This window comes from Vulpes vulpes, chromosome 3, assembly GCF_048418805.1.
Source record: "Vulpes vulpes isolate BD-2025 chromosome 3, VulVul3, whole genome shotgun sequence".
Classification (NCBI taxonomy): Eukaryota; Metazoa; Chordata; class Mammalia; order Carnivora; family Canidae; genus Vulpes; species Vulpes vulpes.
Genome location: NC_132782.1, coordinates 60,681,042 through 60,702,427, shown reverse-complemented (window position 1 = coordinate 60,702,427; position 21,386 = coordinate 60,681,042). Strand labels below are relative to the sequence as shown.

The window sequence follows — 21,386 nt, the reverse complement described above, 5'->3', positions numbered from 1 at the left end:
TTCTTTAAGTATTGCTTCAGTGAACCAAATATTATATTACTTAATGTAGAAGATGAGCTGTGTTGTTGGTTTTTAGCCCAAAAAAGACCATTTCTTCTTATCTGCAATCAAACCAAATATTTAAAAACTTTTTTTTTTTAATGAAGAGAAAAATCAGTGGTATGGTCTATGTAATACCCTTTCACTTCTCTCTTTAACTAACTGATCATTATTTTTTTCAGTTCAAGGGCCAAAATATTTGTTACTATGACTTTGCATTTTTATTTCTTTCACTCATTGCATTTCCTTTTTCTTTAGATAAGAAAGCCAGTATAATCTTATGTATACATAAAAAGAAGTAGATTTTACAAATAATGAATAGCATAATTCTAGCATAAGAATTTTTGTACATATTTCTGCCATTTTCTTATGTCTTGTTGACTTATATTTGATTATTTTAATGTTTTATCATTATTGAAATATATCAGATGTCCATTTGATGCTTATGCTCTGTTGAGAATGTAAACTGAGTTAAACAGATACAGACCTCAGGGGCACTGGGGTGGCTCAGTCAGTTAAACATCTGACTTGGGCTCTGGTCATGGTCTCAGGGTCCTAGGATCAAGCCCCATAGGGCTCCACACTCAGCAGGCAGTCTGCTTCTCCTCTCCCTCTACCTCTCTCCCTGCTCATGTGCCTGCTCTCTTAAATAAATTAATAAAATCTTTAAAAAAAAAAAAAAACAGATACAGGCCTCATCCTTTAGGGATTTTGCAGTTCAGTAAGAATACAGAGACAAATCTAAAGATGAGGACAAAGACATTTATACAGATTTCAAATACATAAGTAAAGTATTCTGCATAAAAAAATTTTTTAATAATTATAAAATAAGCCTGATGGGATGCCTGGGTAGCTCAGTGGTTGAGTGTCTGCCTTCGACTCAGGGTGTGATCCTGGAGTTTCGGGATCGAGTCCCGTATCAGGCTCCCTGAATGGAGCCTAGTCTTCCCTCTGCCTGTGTCTCTGCCTCTCTCTCTGTGTCTCTCATGAATAAATAAATAAAATCTTTAAAATAAAATAAGCCTGCGGGATCCCTGGGTGGCGCAGCGGTTTGGCGCCTGCCTTTGGCCCAGGGTGCGATCCTGGAGACCCGGGATCGAATCCCACGTCAGGCTCCCGGTGCGTGGAGCCTGCTTCTCCCTCCGCCTGTGTCTCTGCCTCTCTCTCTCTCTCTGTGACTATCATTAAATAAATAAAAAATTAAAAAAATAAAATAAAATAAAATAAGCCTGAAACAATAAAGTTCTGGCTCCTTTCTGGACCCATGGATCTAGATAGCATGGGTCCCATAGATGAGAGGGAACCTTTATTGAATTTCCATGCTCCAGGCATTATGCTAGGATTTAACATGTATTATTTCATTTAACTCATCAATCACTGTGAGGTAGTAACTGTTTTTATTCACTTTGTGCAAATAACGTAACTCCTGGAGAAGTCTAAAGAATTGCAGAGTTCGGGGATCCCTGGGTGGCTCAGCGGTTAAGCGCCTGCCTTCGGCCCAGGGCGTGATTCTCGGGTCCCAGGATAGAGTCCCACGTCAGGCTCCCTGAGTGGAGCCTGTGTCTCCCTCTACCTGTGTCTCTGTCTCTGTCTCTGTCTCTCTCTCTCTCTCTGTGTCGCTCTTGAATAAATAAAATCTTTAAAAAGAAAAAAATAAAGAATTGCAGAGTTCTCTTGGGACACCTCAGTGGGTGCAGTTGGTTAGGCAATGGACTCTTGGTTTCGGCCTAGGACATGATTTCAGGGTTGTGAGATCGAGCCCTGTGTCAAGCTCCACACTCAGTGCAAAGTCTGCTTAGGACTCTTTCTCACTATCCCTCCCTCCACTCCTACCACCCCACTCTCTCTCAAATAAGTAAAATCTTTAAAAAAGAGAGAGAGAGAATTGCATTGTTCTCCATAGAGTTGGTAGAGCTGAGGATGATGGAGTAGTGATCTGAACCAAAGCAGAAACACTGGTTAGATCATTTCTGCTCTACCCATAGAACTAGATTGGGCTCATATGTTGTTTTCTTTGCTGCTAAACACTGAATAATACCATAGTTGAAAAAATGTCGAGGTTTCCAAAATGTTTTCAGGTCCATTGATTATTTGTTCCAGGTATTAAGATGTTAAAGCTCAAGTCACTCGTTAGATTCTCTTTATGGAATCATTAGCTTTGTCCCTTTTTTGGGACAGAAGAAGGTACCCTTAATTCTATCCACCTGTCTTATCAATATATGCCATCAGTCATAAGGTGGGCTGATTAATAAGGAGGAATCAAGGAAGTAGAGCAAAAGTATTCTACTGAATAAAGCAAAATATTAATGTATTTTTCATTTGAAGTACTAGTCGTTCTTTCAGTTCTATATTTTGAAATCATGACTTACCAAATACTGCCATCTTGATCTAAATGGAGTTTCTAGAATTGCCTAATTTACCATTGACTTTTGTTTGACTGCCTGCTCCTTATTTTATGTGAAGCTATGATACCCTGCCTTGACTCTCTCACAAAGAGAAAAGAAGTATTTCCTGGAAAACTCTACATTACTGTGGAGTCATTTGTCTTATTAAATTGTATGATATTGTGAAATATCTTTTGTTGTATTTTCTACCTTAACTACGTTTACTCTTCCTCATAATCCTCTCTAACCATCACCTCTATCTTAATATTTAGTCTCCTTTTGAGTTTAAATTTTAAGAAATTTTATCACACTAAAATTTGAATTTTTAAAGTTCAAATTGAGAAAATTAGTGACTGTGTATTTTGAGATTTGGTAATGTTTCTTTACCTATCTATATAAAATATTAAATTTAAATTCATTATTTAATAATCTAAGATCAAGTATATTTTAATCTATACTTCAGTAATGCATCTTATGCTTGTTTACCCTATTTGATTCTGCTAGTCACACTGGATTGTTTTAACCCACCTTATTAATAAAGTACTTGTTCACATTTATTGATAATCAAAAGTCTACCAGGGCACCTGGGTGGTTCAGTGAGTTAAGTAAGTGTCTGCCTTTGGCTCAGGTCATGATCTCAGAGTCCTGGGATGGAGCCCTGCATTGGACTCCCTACCCAGTGAGGAGTCTGGCTTGCTCCACCCCGCCCCCAGCTAATGCGAGCACGTGCGCATGCTCCCTCTCTCTCTCTCTCTCTTTCTCTCTCAGAATAAAGAAATAAAATATTTTCTAAAATAGTCTGCGCTGATGTAGATGTTACTAACTTAGACCTTAATTGTTTGTCATTTTAAAAAAAATCCATTAGGGGATCCCTGGGTGGCGCAGCGGTTTAGCACCTGCCTTTGGCCCAGGGCACGATCCTGGAGACCCTGGATCGAGTCCCACGTCGGGCTCCCGGTGCATGGAGCCTGCTTCTCCCTCTGCCTGTGTCTCTGTCTCTCTGTCTCTCTGTCTCTCTGTCTCTCTGTCTCTCTGTCTCTCTCTCTCTCTCTCTCTCTGTGACTATCATAAAATTAAAAAAAAAAATCCATTAGCACAGGCCCTTTCTAAGCCCATCAATGAATCTCATATTTGGGAACGTTTATTTTAAATAAATGATTAAATCTCTAAAATGTATTTTTAAATCTCTGAAGTGTATTTCACAGCACTATGAATTTAGTAGTGAAAACGAATTCTATCTCCTTCTAAAGGAATTTGAATTTTCTACATACCGGTCATGAGAACTCTATTTTTCCACCCTAAACTTGTTAAGGTCTCTCTCTGAATAACTAAGAGAATGAGTTAAATCTGTTTTTTCATGGTCGGCTTGTAAAGGTCAGTGAAGGACAGCATTTTGAAAGAAAGTGGATAAAATGCATCCTTCCAGCATTAGTGTATATTACAGCTGTCCCTTTGGACTCACTCCAACAACAGCTCAGTGACTCTTGGAAGAAGAGAATTTTAGAGGCCCAAACTGGGGCTCATGAAAAATTGTACAAAAAACGCTTGCCTTCCAATGCATTTCCACTGCAGTGGAATATTTTAAAATTATGCTTCTTATCCTTCAAATCCAGTTAGTCTCTCAGTGCTTTTGATTTCCATTTATAAAGTGTCTTCTTCCATCTCTTTCTTCTATTACTTGTTTCAGGCCCTGGGTTTTTCCCTGGGATAACTTCAACAATTTAGTTTTCCTACTTACTTCTTATGCTCTAGGACTGTAAGTGTGCCAAAGGAGACTCCATCCTGGAAAAGTTAGTAGTAAGTCAAACAAGGATAATAGATAATAGATAGTACATAATAGATATTAAGAATGTATTAAGGTACAATCATATATATGTAAGAGGCTAGTAACATTAAGAAAGGGAGTAATTAACTGGAAGGATTTAAAATAACTTTTAAGGAGAGTAATCAGATCATAGAATTATTTTTTTTAGAGATTTTATTTGTATTTATTCATGAGAGACACAGGGGGAGAGAGGCGGAGACATAGAGAAAAGGAGCAGGACCCCGGTATCACGCCCTGAGCCTAAGGCAGACACTCAACCATTGAGCCACCCAGGTGCCCCAGATCATAGAATTATTAATCAAGATTTTAATCATGTTATTTCTGTAGCAAGTACAGAGGCAAGTTTTTTATTTTGTTCTAAATCAGACTAAAGTAAGGATTCATTTGGTAATTTAAAAATAACCAGGAAAGCATATTTTCTAGTTAATGAGCAAACAGATACAACTGAGTTATCAACAAACTAAATGTTAATGTTTTCCAGTTGACCTCTCAGAGAAAGAGGGTGGAAAATATCTTGTCAACATATATCTAAATATACTCATTTGTAAATATGTCCATTAAATCAAATAACTTTGGTTAAATGTATCAGTTAAATAATAAATAAGCATTTGTAAGACTTTTGTTCATTCAGTAAATACTTATAAAAGCCTCTGTATTTGTGGTATATAGATATCTAAAAAACACAAGCTGCTTATTTTAACAAATTTTGGCTTATTAAGCCATGTGCACTTAGAAAATTCTCCAGTTGAGGTTGCCTGGGTGGCTCAATCATTAAGCATCAGACTCTTGGTTTCAGCTCAGATCGTGATCTTAGGGTCCTGAGATTGACCCCCATGTAGGGCTCTGTGCTCAGCAGAGAGTCTGCTTGAGATTCTCCCTTTCCCTCTCCCTCTGCCCCTCCTCCTGCTCACGCTCATGTATACTCTTTCCCAAATAAATCTTTAAAAAAAAAAGTAAGGGGATCCCTGGGTGGCTCAGCGGCTTAGTGCCTGCCTTTGGCCCAGGGCACAATCCTGGAATCCCGGGATCGAGTCCCACGTCGGGCTCCCAGCATGGAGCCTGCTTCTCCCTCCTCCTGTGTCTCTGCCTCTCTCTCTCTCTCTCTCTCTCTCTCTCTCTGTCTATCATGAATAAATAAATAAATAAATCTTAAAAAAAAAAAAAGAAAATTCGCAGGTTGATATATTGGGTAATTCTGATACCTTACCAAAAGCCAATAAACTTTTTCTGTAAAAGACCAGATATTAAATGTTCTAAGCCACATGGTGTCTCTAGCATCTGCTCAACTCTACTGTTGTAGTGAGAAAGCATCATTGACAATATGTGAACACAATTTATTGGCTGGGTTCCCATTTAAATATATTTACAAAAACAGGTGGTGAGCTGGATTTGGCATGTGGGCCATAGTTTGCCAATTTTTGCCCTAAATAGTGAAATCTGAAAATACTGTTCTATTATCATAAGCGGGGAAAGACTTTGAATTTAGGACTTAACAAATTATTAAAATGTCATCTTGAACTGAAAGAGTACACATTAGATGTTTAAGTTAAATTGTCCAGTGAATTAAGAAACCCTCAACTTGTAAAAGTCAAGTGACAATGAAGATTCTGAGACTATTTTTTTACTGTTCATTTCTGCTGCTTATTTTGCTTAAAGTTGTCTTTACTCCAGCTGACCAGTACTATTGCCCTCACTAGGACTGCTAATGCAGACCTACCCCTAAAGAGGAAATGAATGTGGGTTCAGGCCTTCTAAGAACCAAAGACTTTCAGTGCCTTCTGCCCAAACACAGTAATTTTTAACAGTCATGTTAACACCAGAACAAGGAAGTAAACAAAATCTGTGACCAGCAAGGTATCTGTTACATATGTTGTGCTCCTAAGTTTGTACAGCAGAGGCTTTGATATCATAATTTGGTCTGTTGTTCTCTAGTCTTGAGACTGTTATAAAATGGTAGTCGGTGTTGATGCTGACTAGAAATGAGTAACTGAAGAAAAGGAGGCCGACTGGCCACAGCAGAGAAGTGACCGTTGACTACTGGAAAACAAGGAGATAGGGACATTTTACTTTATTCTTTTTAAAGATTTTATTTATTTATTTATTTATTTATTTATTTATTTATTTATGAAATCAGCACAAGTTGGGGGAGGGGCAGAGGGAGAAGCAGACTCCCTGCTGAGCAAGGAGCCTGCTGCAGGACTCCATCCCAGAACCCTGGGATCTTGACCTGAGCCGAAGGCAGATGCTTAACTGATTGAGCCACCCAGGCACTCCCCAATGGGAACATTTTAAAAAGCACTATCTCTGTCCTGGGGTCATTGAGGATAGGGCCAAAAATACACTCAGACTCTTCAATAATACTGAAGTGCTTTGCTGTATTGTGTTTCAGAATAGCACAGTAATTGGTTTAATAATGAGGACTGTTAACTCATCAAGAAAAGGGTAAATTGTGAGTTATATATACTCTTTTAAGAAAGCAGGACCACCCCAGTTGAAATAGTTTATGTTTAGATATATAAAAAATTAGAATAAGCAAAACCAATTTATTTCCTAAGAGTCCTGCCTGAATAGTTGTAATTTTTCAGTATATGAATATTTCTGGCATTCTGAACTCCAAAGCCCAGGAGTGTCAAGTTTGGGACCTCATATGCAGCAGAGCCGCTCATCCCAGGAAATGGGGCATGGTCAGAAAGGGGGCTGCCCCTCACAGGTTACTCAGTACACATTTATGGGGAATCTAGTGCTAAACCATTGGTAGACGCTGCTTCTGAGTCAGGGTTTTCCATGTAGCAGAGCAGCTTCCTCGCTGCAATTTATGGAAAGTCAGCCCTCAACACAAGGGTTTGTAAAGAAAAGAAAAGAAAAAAAGCCAATAGAGTAGTACTTAATCCTAAAGTATTTTATTTTTAGTAAATACATTTTTGTGACTTCAAACTGTCAATGGCAGAGATTATTTTAAATATTAATCTTATAGATTAATATTTAAGGAGAGTAATCAGATCATAGAATTATTTTTTTAGAGATTTTATTTGTTTATTTTATTTAGAGATTTTAAGGATTTTATTAAGAGATTTTAATATTTAAGGAGAGTAATCAGATCATAGAATTATTTTTTTTAGAGATTTTATTTGTTGATTTTATTTAGAGATTTTATTTATTTATTTATTTTATTAATCTTATAGATTTATTCCCCTCTATTGCTTTTCAAATAAATTCCTTCTCTTTGTAAATAAATTATGCACTTACATTTGGATAATTCCACCTTCTTTATCAGCATTTAATTTCTTCTATCGTGTAAAGGTCCTTTTATTTAAAATGTTACATATGTATATTTGCTGACTTAGGGATTTTTTTTTTTCCAAATTAGGGGAATTGGGAAGATACCATTTTAACACCTTGGTTTAATGCTAACTTAACTATATCCTGTATTTGAAGAGAAATACTTTTTAAAAATCTGAAATTTAAAATCACGAAAAAAATGTTGTCATTCTTTTCCTCAAAATACTTCAGAAGATTCTCTTTCCTTACACATACTACGTAAAATTCATACTCCTTAACAAGGAATCCACCTATCTTTCTGGCCCCTACCTACTTCTCCCCTCTCCCTCCTTGCCACACACTTTACCTATTCCCATGCACTTCCTCAAGTAATGAAAAACAACTTCTATTGCTGGTAACAGGCTGTGTTCTTTCATGGTCTGTGACTTTGCACGTATACTCTTGTAGCAATCTAAGACGCTTTCCTCATCTAGTTCCCCCATGTCCAAGCTACCCCTAACCTTCCCCGCAAGATCCCTACTAATCTATAATATTCTACTTAAATATTCCCTCTCTGTGCCTTCCCTAACCTCAAGCAGTTGGAGATTTCCTGTGGCTTTTCAAAGTACATTCTGTCGTATAATGATTTTCCACTGTCAAAGTTCTTGTCTTTCATTCCCCCAATAAACTAGATTTTACCTCTTTACCTTAGTTTTCATAGCATTTTTAGCTTAGAGCCCAGCACAAGTAGATGTTTCTCCAAAAAAAGCAGAGGGGTTAGCAAAGGATTCCTTATGTAAGGTGTACACGGATGTACCATTTAGATAGGAATATTAGGAGTCCAGGGAACTAGACACAGCTGCAAAAGTACCAGCCTCTGAGCCACTCAGTCCAATATTCCAGACTTGGAAGTGAGCCTTGCATTTCCAGTACTACCTTCAAAGTTCAGTTCTTGAAACTAGCACAGCTTTATAAGGCTCCTTATTTACTTGCCTCCCTCTGTAAAAGAACTCAAACCTCTTTTTCCCATCCCTGTCTGGTACTAGCCCAGGATAATTTGTAATAACTTGAAAAGGTAGTGAGGGTCTACTAATAATATTTAACATTTATTGAATCCAAAAAAAAAAAAAAAAAAACATTTATTGAATCCTTACCGTATGCCAATCTCTTTGCTATGTACATGTTTTTCGTATATTATCTCATCTAATACAACAGTCTGAAGAATTTTCTGCCATTATCCCAACTTAACAAAACCGGTAGGGAGAATGAAGTTCAGTGAGATGAATTAAACTGCACAAGACAGCTGTTTACTAAGGCAGCAAGAATTTTAATCCAGTCTAACCTTAGAGCCCATTTCCTTATTCACCACCAGTGAGTATTACCTGGCCATAACTGAAGCCCAAATAGCCCCATGGTTATAGTATATTTATACTTTGAAATCATCTAGACCTGGATTCAAAATCTGTATCTAGCATTTACTGATGGCAAATAACTTCACTTCTCTGACCTTCAGTTTCTTCATATGTGAAATGATCATACCTACCCTGAAAGGATTATTGCCACCTGAGTGCATGATTTATACTGACTAGTAACATTAGCTCCATTCGCCTCTTCTATGCTTCTGTTCATGTGAGCTCTAACTAATGGTTTGTACAGAATAAAGCCTGACATAAGGAGATAAGTTAAAAAGTTAGCATCCTCTGTCTTCTATTTAGTACTACCACGGTGCCAACTGGTGCCTGCCTTCCAGGATCTCCAAATGTTTTATGGCTATGATCAGATTTATTATCTTAATAAATGAGAAGGGTGTGTCTCGAGTATTTAATACTTGTTTGTTAACCATAAATACACTATAGTAGGATGAAGATTAGAAGCTGTAATCTCTCTGCTGTACTATACTTCTCTTTTGCTAATTCTTAGGGAGCATATGAGACTCTGAGATGTTACTTATTATATAAAATAGTTGCCCCTATGGTTCCATAACATGGACCTGTTAGGGCCATTCAACAAAGAAAACTATAAACACAGCTGCTGTTTTGGTGTGCCTTGTGGTTTGGTTTTGTTTTTATTTGAACTTTTTTATGCAGTCAGATCATCATTTAAAAGTAGTCATTTGGCATTTCCCTTGCATTCTTCAAATTTTTTGGTATGTTTTTAAAAGCTTAGCTTAAGTCACTTCTATAATTATGCACACAGATTGATCCATCTGGTCCTTTTACTAACCAATGAATTTTCATTTAGAAGTGTTGGAAAAAGAATAATTATATTTTAAATCCTATAACTTCAGTGGGCCTCTTTTATAAATTTGAAGAAACATTTTCAACTATTAAAAATAGTTTTACATTCTCTATTGTCTTCCAACTGATTTCTGTACTTCTACAGATGGGGGAAGGCTTGAAATTTTTGCTATTTCTATTTTTCACCTCCTTCATATATTAAAACTCTGAAGCCTATTGTCAGTACTTGTTTGCAACTGAGACAGTAAAAATGTCTGCTCAAAGTAGACCCTATTGCCCTGTCTAGCTCACACTGACTGTAAGGTGAAAGATGGATTCTAGGGGGCAAACCTAGATCCACGGAGACCATGTAGGCTGTAGCACTGGTCCAGACACGAAATAATAGGGGCCTGGCTCAAGGTACTAAGAGTGGTAGTGAAGTATACAGATTCAAGACATAGAATTGATGGATTAGATGTTAATAGATTAGATGTTAATAGATATGACAAACAGGAGTCAGAGAAGATGGGTTTCTGGATTTAATTACCTGTGAATTTAATTATCCTGTACCAAACAAACCCATAATCTTCACACTCTTGACTTTGCCTTATAAGGGCAAGGGCCATGTCTGTCGTCTTCATTATCATATACCCAGGACCTAACATGGTCCTGAAGAACAGCCCCAGTGCATTTTTAGTTAATAAACAGTGCCATTTATGACCGTTGTCCACAATGCCTAATAAAATAATCGAATATAATAAGTTATCTGGGCCTTTTTGATTCATTTCTCTAGCTTAACTTTCATTTCTTATTTTTTCAGTGTCCCTCATTTTCCTTTTTTAATGCCTTTACAGTGTAGCTTGCTGAATAGAAGAAAATATAAACATAAGCAGCAAAAAATAAATTTGTGGCTCCATGGGTTTTGCAGTATCTTCTAAAGAATCCCCAAGATAATAAGTACTGGGTGTTCTACTATATGTTGGCAAATCAAACTTCAGTTTTTTTTTTTTAAGATTTTATTTATTTGTTCATGAGAGACACACACAGAAAGAGGCAGAGACACAGGCAGAGGGAGAAGCAGGCTCCATACAGGGAGCCCAACGTGGAACTCGATCCTGGGTCTCCAGGATCACACCCTGGGCTGAAGGCCAATGCTAAACTGCTGAGCCACCCAGGCTGCCCTCGAACTTCAATTAAAAAAAAAAAGAATCCCCAAGATTGTTGACATCTTTAAAAAATGAGGGGTTCAAATCATAATACTTTGTTTTATAAAAATATTACAAGTAACACTGTTGGAACATTGTACTAACATGTACTAACAGAGTCAGTGAGTCTCATTTGTGTAGATCAATTCATTTCAGTCAGAATAATTAGACCTGGGTTATTTGATAAACTAGTTGGATCATTTAAATTCATCATCATGGGATGCCTGGGTGGCTCAGTGGTTGAGTTGAATATATATATGTAAATTATACTTTAAAAGCAGAATGGTCTAAGATGCCACTTAGACAATAATCAGTAGGAAGAAGGAAATCACAAAGATTAATTTAAGAAAAAAGACAAAGCCATGCAATTTCTCATTACCACAGGGTAGAGGTAGGGAGTGAAAAGGAAGATTTGACTTCTCTCACCTTTATTCATCTTTAAAATGAGATAAATGGACCAATGATCTAAAAGATCTTTTCCAGTCCAAATTCTGTTGCTCCATAAAATAGAAGAGAATGATAGAGGTGATATGTGATGGGAATTTTAGCTTCAATTACAACTTAAACTGTCCATTCTTCCCTGTAGCCTTGGCTCTGTCTTGATAAGACCTGACTTTAAAAAATCTATTAAAATAAAATGTTTTTAATTAAATCATTTTATTAGACATAATTAAATACAAGTGTTTTTTCTAATTCCTGCTTTGGAATCAATTATTTCAGCCTAATTTGAAGCAGGAGTCTTCATCAAAATATTTAAGATAAATTATTAATACCCTAATCAATTCAAACTACAGGAAATGAACTTTTACATTTAGTAATGCCATAAATATATTCTTCTATAGTTTTTCTTTTAACATCTGTTTTTTTTTCCCTTTGGTTTAGATTTCTGCTTTGGGACAGCCACGCATATAATTCTTTAAAATAGTTTTATATGTAAAACTTGTAAAGGATCAGAACAATGCCTCCAAGACCATCATCAGGTGAACTGTGGGGCATCCACTTGATGCCCCCAAGAATCCTAGTAGAATGTTTACTACCAAATGGAATGATAGTGACGTTAGAATGCCTCCGTGAGGCTACATTAATAACTATAAAGCATGAATTATTTAAAGAAGCAAGAAAGTACCCTCTCCATCAACTTCTTCAAGATGAATCTTCTTACATTTTCGTAAGTGTTACCCAAGAAGCAGAAAGGGAAGAATTTTTTGATGAAACAAGACGACTTTGTGACCTTCGGCTTTTTCAACCCTTTTTAAAAGTAATTGAGCCAGTAGGCAACCGAGAAGAAAAGATCCTCAATCGAGAAATTGGTATGACACAGTTTTTTACTAAATGGCATTGTCCTTTTCTAAAAGCAAATAACTCTGAAACTTAACTATTTTCTCATTACTAAAATATTTCTGTCTGAATCAGTTAATTCCTTTGTAACCTTAAATAGATTTTGAGATTAAAAACCATTACAAATCGAAAGTACTTTTTGCCTACTTGGCTAAGGAACTATTTTTAACACGTTGGTAGTGTCCTATAAATTTTTCTTTAGGAAGTATCTTGTAAGGTCGACTTAGATTTGTTATATCCCAGTTTTGTTTTGTTACTCTTTTAAAAATATTACACGGATGCTTGCTGCCTTTGCTCCAAATTGCTGAATATATCATATATTATATATTAAAAATATTTGAGTTTTTGTCAATTCTTGCTTTACTATATGTATTCATCAAAATTTCCTTAAACCTAGAGAGACCTCTTTGTTGTGATCTTCCAAATCTATCAAGTTCCCCATTTGTAAGAAACATGTTTGTACTATATGTTTAATAGAATGTTATATTCTTTATATAATTTTTTTAAGGTTTTGCTATTGGCATGCCAGTGTGTGAATTTGATATGGTTAAAGATCCAGAAGTACAGGACTTCCGAAGAAATATTCTGAATGTTTGTAAAGAAGCTGTGGATCTTCGGGATCTTAATTCACCTCATAGTAGAGCAATGTATGTCTATCCTCCAAATGTAGAATCTTCACCAGAACTGCCAAAGCACATATATAATAAATTAGATAAAGGTAAGAAAATAGTCTACCGTGTTTACTACATAGTAAAAATTTCTATCTGTGGCTATATTTTTTGTACAGTCTTTTTATCCCAGCTAGATGATAAGCTTCTTGATGACAGGGAGTACTTACACTGACAAGATATAGCTGAGTGCCAAATGTATGTGTGTAATAAATATTTATTGATTGAATGAATTGTGCACATATGGTACTGATCCCTTGGTGAGCTGTGTATCTTAAAATAAAACTGAAGAAAATCGAGTTTGAAATTTATTATTAATACAGTTATAGTCAGTTATCTTTTTACAAATAAAAAGGTATAAGTAGAAATACTTCATGAAATTTTGGGAAAACTTTGCACCTTCTTGTTATTATTATCATAAATACAAAGAACAATAGATTTCTTAATGTTAAATGCAATAATTAAATCTGATCATGAGTGATAATATAGGTTGACTTTTGACACTTAACATATCAATTTCTAGAATTAAGTGAACATGGAAATTTATACACGTTTGGGAAATGAAAATATTGTATCAGATAGATATCTATTTTTTAAAATAACAAGGTGAAGGTTTCATTTTGAAGTTATAGATAGAATAAGTTAGTTCTTACATATTATTAAATATAAAATTCTGTTGGTAGACAAGTTGAGACCTGTTATTGCTATTTCACTTATATTGTTTAAAGTAGTTTAATGCAGTATAACATAATATCTTCATTTGAAATTCTTTTCTACTCGAGCATACCTTTTAAAATGAAGGTCTCTTAATTTTCCCTCAACATTCTTTATAAAAATTATGCTACAGATAAGTTGAAAGAATTGTACTGTGAACACCTGGACCACTCTACCATAGTTTTAATCTTTTCATTTTCATCATCTTACCCCCTCCTCCCAGCTTAATTGATCTTAAAAGAAAAGCATTTAAAAATTCCTATTCTTTCCTTTCTTCCACCATCTTTTCTCTCCTTCTGATTCAGCATTTTCTTTAGGTCTCCATGATTCTTTCCCATAGTTACCAGAAACTCTTCTACTTTAGGTACTGTTGATCCTTTGATACGATCAAGAGTCATTCTTCACAGGGGTCATACTCATGAAGTATTCATGCAGTTTAGAATGAAAATTAGCTTGGCCTCAGGTACTTGTGACCCACTAGTAACAGTTTTGTGTGCTTGCCATAAAACATAAGATTTGGGCATGGCCTGGCAGCTGTATCATATTTGAAGATTTGTGATTTCTACCTGATACCTGTATTTAATTAGTTTGTTTATAAGTCATTTCTGATTATAGTTAGAAAAAAATGGTATAGTATATGCTTTTTGAAATTTGTCTCTTGAAAAATGAAATATATATGGTGATTGCATCTAATAATGTTTTCCTGTTATAGGGCAAATAATAGTGGTGATTTGGGTAATAGTTTCTCCAAATAATGACAAGCAGAAGTATACTCTGAAAATCAACCATGACTGTGTTCCAGAACAAGTAATTGCTGAAGCAATCAGAAAAAAAACTAGAAGTATGTTGCTATCATCTGAACAACTAAAACTCTGTGTTTTAGAATATCAGGGCAAGTATATTTTAAAAGTATGTGGATGTGATGAATACTTCCTTGAAAAATATCCTCTAAGTCAGTATAAGGTGAGTAACAAGCTTCAAAAATATTAATATGAAATTTAAAACTTGAGACAAGTATCTATTTTTAGGACATACTCTTTGAAAGTTCAGTGGTTAATATTGGTGAATAGCGTTCATAAGTTTATTTTTAATACTACCAATTTTTAATCTGAGAAATTGATGGATTGAACTAGAGCGAACAGATTTTTTTTTCCTTTAGATTTATATATTTAATATTTGGGGTCTGATTCTAGATATGGATAAGCTGGTTAACATTGTTGTTCAGATATAAACAGTGTTTTCATGATGAGTATCCTCTAATCGTTGTTTTTAATTCCTTTTTTCTTTTTTTTTTTTTTTGCTTATGTGTTGCTTTTAAAATAAAACACCTTATAAGAAATGGCTTTTCCCCTCCCTTCTTAATCTTTTACAGTACATAAGAAGCTGTATAATGCTTGGAAGGATGCCCAATTTGATGTTGATGGCTAAAGAAAGCCTTTACTCCCAATTGCCAATGGACTGTTTCACAATGCCATCTTATTCCAGACGCATCTCCACAGCTACACCATATATGAATGGAGAAACATCTACAAAATCTCTCTGGGTTATAAATAGCGCACTCAGAATAAAAATCCTTTGTGCAACCTATGTAAATGTAAATATTCGAGACATTGACAAGGTAAAGTCAAGTATTGATGCTTACTATTTTATATAAACTTTTTAATTGAACTATGTATAATAATCTGTTGACCTGCACTGTTTTCAGATATCTAGAAAGCCACTTCTCCCTCAGCTGTTGCATAGTTTACAGTTCTTTGTCTATAATGCTAATATCCATAATTCTAATAATTCTAACTTCCATAAATCTAAGTTCTTAAAACCATGCGTTTTACAGAATTCATTCAGCAGCAAAACCTGACCTAACTGAAGCAAGACTTTTTATAGTCTTTATATATCCCATTTAGTGTAAATATTCATGTGTTTTGTTGCAGAAATATTAATGTCTTTATGGAGTGTTGTTCGAACTGCTAAGAATATGAAGTAATATTTAATATATATACCAATTTATCTTTCTAAAATATGAAAAAGTCGGAATTACATACCTGGCCTAAAGGGATTGTGAGTCTATGTTGATTTTTTTTATGGTCTGATGTCACCTTAGAGGCAACAACACATTTTGTTTGGTGAAGAATCTGCATCAGTATTAACTTAGTATATATGTGAAGAAAGGGAGAAGAGAAAAGCAACATTTTAATAGAAACTCTTAATAGATTTTCTCTCATTCATATCAGTTACAATATTTTAATATCATTTAACATTGGTTCTGTAGTCTGTGTGCCTTTGTGTATTGTTTGTGTATATTTATATGCACATACTTTTTTTTCTCTTTTTAAGATTTATGTTCGAACAGGTATCTATCATGGAGGAGAACCCTTATGTGATAATGTTAACACTCAAAGAGTACCTTGTTCTAATCCCAGGTAAGGAAGTGTATGGATTTATTTTCTAAAAGCCATGTTAATATTTAGCAATATAATCAATAAAAGTAGTAAATTTTTTTGGCATCTTTAGTTTTATACAAGTCATATAAATTCACCAGGCATTTACATATAGAACATAAGGACTTTCAGTCAAATGAGTATCAATCACAGGATCATTTTGTCGACTCTCTGTAAAATTTTATCCAGAGGGTTTTTCTGATTCTCTCTTTCCATTATATCAGGTAGAGAGCAGAATATGGTTACATTTTGTGCTGATGATCCCCCACATTAGATCCATAAACCTAGTGTTTTATTCTTACCTCCATTTCCATTTCCATTAAAAAGAAATGAGAGTTGGTGAACAACCTCAGAGCCAGACTACTCTGAGGCACTCACATGACTCACAAGAGTAGATATTTATACATTCAAATAAAGAGTCTTGGGAACAAATCAGATTCATAGATGGAGGGAGAATTTGGGGGAGCATTTTAAATGATTACTGCCTAGAAATAAATTGAAGAAATAAAAGGTAGTATAATCCAACAGTTTGTCTTCCTGCTATTTCTTTGGCTCTTTATAGAATCATTTGGGAATTAGGAGTCTACCCTGAATATAATAGAAATATTTTAAGAGCACTCAGATTGTTATTGAAGATTAAAGATGGATTTTGTAGACTAGCAATAGAGAAAACTAGTAAAACCTCCAGAAGTAAATTTTGTAATGAATTTAGACTGCATTCTAGGAGAGTCAAGAAAAAGTTCTGGTCTTATAATTAAGTTGCTAGATGTGGCCACCATTCTAGAGCCTAAATTCAAAAAGGTGATAGCCTTCTCTACCAGAAGGAAGTGAAATAGTTCCTCACTCTACCTGAACTATTGTCAGTCAGAAGGTACATATTTAAATTAGAAGTTACCCTGTGAATGAAACAACAACTACAGGATCTTTTTAAATTTTTGTTGTACAGCAAAAGTTTATTTCCTGCCCATACTACATGTCTGTCACAGGTTGGGTGGAGTGGTTGTGTGAGGAATAGAGAAACAATATTTGAGGAAATACTGGCCAAAAAGTTTTCCAAATTTATTGAAAACTATAAACATTCTAGAAAGTTCAACAAGCCCCAATCGAATACCCTAAAATAATATTGGGTAGATATATCATGTACCTAAAGTAAACTAGTTTTATAAAAGTAAAAGGTAAATTTGTTTAATAATAAAACATTAAAAGCTCAAATTTTTAGTAAATGAGCTATCTAGTTAGAACTTACATTTGATTTCTTTTCTTCAAGAATTCTCTAGAACTACAGGCCAGTGTCTCTGATGAACATGGATGCAAAAGTCCCCAACAAAATATTGGCAAACCAAATCTAACAATACATTAAAAAAATCATTCAGCACAATCAAAATTTATTCTTGAGATGCATGAGTGGTTCAATAATTGCACATTAATCAACATGGTACCTCACATCAGTAAGAGAAAGGATAAAAACCATATGATCATTTCAATAGATGCAGAAAAATCATTTGACAAAGTACAACATCCATTCATGCTAAAAACTCTCAACAAAGTAGGTTTTTAGAGGGAATGTACCTCAACATAATAAAGGCTGTCTATGAAAAACCCACAGCTAATATCATAGTCGATGGTAAAAAATTAAGGTCTTTCCCCCTTAAGATCAGGAACAAGACAAGTATGTCTACTCTCACCACTTTTATTCAACGTGGTACTGCAAGTCCTAGCCACAGAAGTCAAGAAAAAGGAATAAAAGGCATCTAGATTGGTAAGGAAGAAGTAAAACTTCCACTGTTTGCAGATGACATGTTACTCTATATAGAAAATCCTAAAGATTCAATGTTGAAAAAGAAAACCAAAGCTGGAGGCATCACAATCCAGATCTTAGGCTGTATTACAAAGCTGTAATCATCAAAACAGTATGATAATGGTACAAAAACAAACACATAGATCAGTGGAACAGAATAGAGAACCCAGAAATGGACCCTTAACACTATGGTCAAATAATTTTTGACAAAGCAGGAAAAAATAGCCAGTGGAAAAAAATCTCCTCAACAAATGAAACTGGACCACTTTCTTACACCATACACAAAAATAAATTCAAAATGGATGGAAGACCTAAATAGGAGATAAGAGTCCATCAAAATCCTAGAAAAGAACACAAGCAGCAACCTCTTTGACCTCAACTGTAGCATCTTGCTAGTCACATCTTCAAAGGCAAGGGAAACTAAAGCAAATATGAACTATTGGGACTTCATCAAGATAAAAAGCTTTTACACAACAAAGGAAACAGTCAACAAAACTAAAAGATAGCCTATGGAATAGAAGATATTTGCAAATGTTTTATCAGATAAAGAACTAGTATCCAAAATCTATAAAAAAATTATCAAACTCAATACCCAAAAAACAAAAAATACAGTCAAGAAATGGGCAGAAGACATAAACGGACATTTCTCCAAAGAAGACATACAAATGGCCATCAGACACATGAAAAACTGCACATCACTCGACATTGGAGAAATACAAATCAAAACCACAGTGAGATACCACCTTACACCAGTCAGAATGGCTAAAATTAACAAGCCAGGAAACAACAGATGTTGGCAAGGATGCAGAAAAAGAGAACCCTTGTACACTCTTTGTAGGAATGCAAGGGTGCGGCCATTCTGGAAAATAGTATGGAGGTTCCTCAAAAAGCTAAAAGTAGAGCTACCCTACAACCCAACAATTATACTGATTCAAAGGGACATATGTACCCCTATGTTTGTAGCAGCAATGTCCATAATAGCCAAATTATGGAAAGAGCCCAGATACCCATCGACAGGTGAATGAATAAAGAAGAGTGCGTATGTGTGTGTGTGTGTGTGTGTGTGTGTGTGTGTACAGTGGAGTATTACTCAGCCATCAAAAAGAATGAAACCTTGCCATTTGCAATGACATGGGTGGAACTAGAGGGTATTATGCTAAGCGAAATAAGTCAGTCAGAAAAAGACAAATACCATCTGATTTCACTCATATGGAATTTAAGAAATAGATGAACAGGGGAAGGGAAAGAAAAGTAAAATAAGACAAAAAGAGGGAGACAAACCATAAGAGACTCTTAACTCTAGGAAACAATTGAGAATTGCTGAGGGGAAGTGGGTGGGGGAATGGGATAACTGGGTGATAGGCATTAAGAAGGGCACTTGATGTAAATGAGCATTGGGTGTTATATGCAACTGATGAATCACTAAATTCTACCTCTGAGATTAATAATACACTATATGTTAATTACATTGAAATTAAATAAATTTTTAAAAAGAAAAGCCTAAAGACTCTTTATCAAAAAACTGCTAAAACTGATAAACAGTAAGGTCACAAAACACAAAACCAACTTAAAAAATCTGTTGTATTTCTGTTTTGCTGTGGGGTTTTTTTATTTATTTATTTTTTTAAGATCTTATTTATTTATTCATGAGAGACAGAGAGAGACAGAGACACAGGCAGAGGGAGAAGCAGGCTCCATGCAGGGAGCCTGATGTGGGACTCGATCCCGGGACTCCAGGATCACACCCTGGGCCGAAGGCAGGGGCTAAACTGCTGAGCCACCCGGGGATCCCCCAAAAAATCTGTTGTATTTCTGTACACCAATAATGAAACAACAGAAAGGGAAAAAAAAATCCGATTTACAGTTGCACAAAATAATAAAATACTGAAGAATAAACTTAACCAAAGAGGTGAAAGACCTGTACTCTGAAAACTACAAAGCATTATTGAAAGAAATTGAAGATGATACAAACAAATGGAAAGATATTCCATATGCTCTTGGATTAGAAGACAAGTATTATTAAAATCTGATACTAGCCAAAGCAACCTACAGATTTAATGCAATCCTTGTCAAATGCCAACAGCATTCTTCTCACAGAATTAGAACAAATAATCCTGAAATCTGTATGGAACCACAAAAGACCCTGAATAGTCCAAACAAACTTGAAAAACACAAAGCGGGGGGCGGGGGGGTGTATCATAATTTCAGACTTTTAAGTTATGTTACAAAGCTGCAGTCATCCACCTAACTCTGGGAAATGAACAGGGGTAGTGGAAAGGGAGGTGGGGGGGTGGGTTGGGATGACTGGGTGATGGGCACTGGGTGTTATGCTATATGTTGGCAAATTGAACTCCAATAAAAAAATTAAAAAATTTTAAAAATTAAACAAAGCTGCAGTTATCAAAACAGTATGGTACTGGCACAAAAATAGACACATAAATCAATGGAAGAAGATAGAAAACCCAGAAACCCACAATTATATGGTTAATTAATTTTCAACAAGAAGCAAAAATATGTAATGGGGAAAAAAACAATCTCTTCAACAAATGATGTTGAGAAAACTGGACAGCTACATGCAAAAGAATGAAACTGGACCACTTTTTTACAGAATACACAAAAATAAACTTAAAATGGGTTAAAGTCCTGAATGAGAGACCTGAAATTAAAGAAATCCTGGAAGAGAGCACAGGCAGTAATTTCTCTGATGTCAGCTGTAGCAACATTTTTCTAGGTATGTTTCCTGATGTAAGGTAAACAAATGCAAAAATAAGCCATTGGGACTACATCAAAATAAAAAACTTCTATACAGAAAGGAAATAATCAACAAAACTAAAAGACAACCTACTGAATGAGAGAAGATATTTGCAAATGACATATCCGATAAAGGGTTAGTATCCAAAATATATAAAGAACTCATAAAACTCAACACCCCAAAATCAAATAACCCATTTAAAGCATGGGCAGAAAACATAAACAGACATCTCCAAAGAAGACAGACATATAGATTGCCAACAAACTCATGAAAATATGCTCAGCATCACTCATCAGGGAAGTGCAAATCAAAACTACAAAAAACAAGTGTTGGTGAAGATATGGAGAAAAAGGAACCCTCGTGCATTGTTGCTGGGAATGTAAACTGGTGCAGCCACTCTGGAAAACAGTAAGGAGTTTCCTCAAAAAGTTATAAAGAGAACTACCCTATGATCCGGCAATCCCACTACTAGGTATTTATCCAAAGAATATGAAAACACTAATTTGAAAAGATATATTATGCACTCCTAGGTTTATAGCAGCATTATTTACAGTAGCCAAATTATGGAAGCAGCCCAAGTGTCCATTGATAGATGAATGGCTAAAGAAGAGGGGATTTATTTATATATATGTATGTAATTATATGTAATGGACTATTATTATTCCATTATATGTAATGGAATATTATTCAGTCATAAAAATAATCTTGCCATTTGTAGCAACATGGATGGAGCTAGAGAGTATAGTTAAGT

At 35.2% G+C, this 21,386-nt stretch overlaps 1 protein-coding gene across 2 annotated transcripts in view; it reads left to right on the top strand.

The window, feature by feature from the left end:
• The window catches only part of PIK3CA (phosphatidylinositol-4,5-bisphosphate 3-kinase catalytic subunit alpha), an 80,587-nt gene that overhangs the window by 34,635 nt on the left and 24,566 nt on the right, over positions 1-21,386 (top strand). For both annotated transcript variants that reach the window (XM_026007196.2, XM_072752643.1), the window contains exons 2-6: positions 11,810-12,237; positions 12,774-12,983; positions 14,360-14,610; positions 15,020-15,265; positions 15,982-16,067. In XM_026007196.2, the coding sequence (XP_025862981.1) occupies positions 11,886-12,237; positions 12,774-12,983; positions 14,360-14,610; positions 15,020-15,265; positions 15,982-16,067 (1,145 nt within the window). In that variant the 5' untranslated portion in view covers positions 11,810-11,885. The remainder of the gene's footprint in view (positions 1-11,809; positions 12,238-12,773; positions 12,984-14,359; positions 14,611-15,019; positions 15,266-15,981; positions 16,068-21,386) is intronic.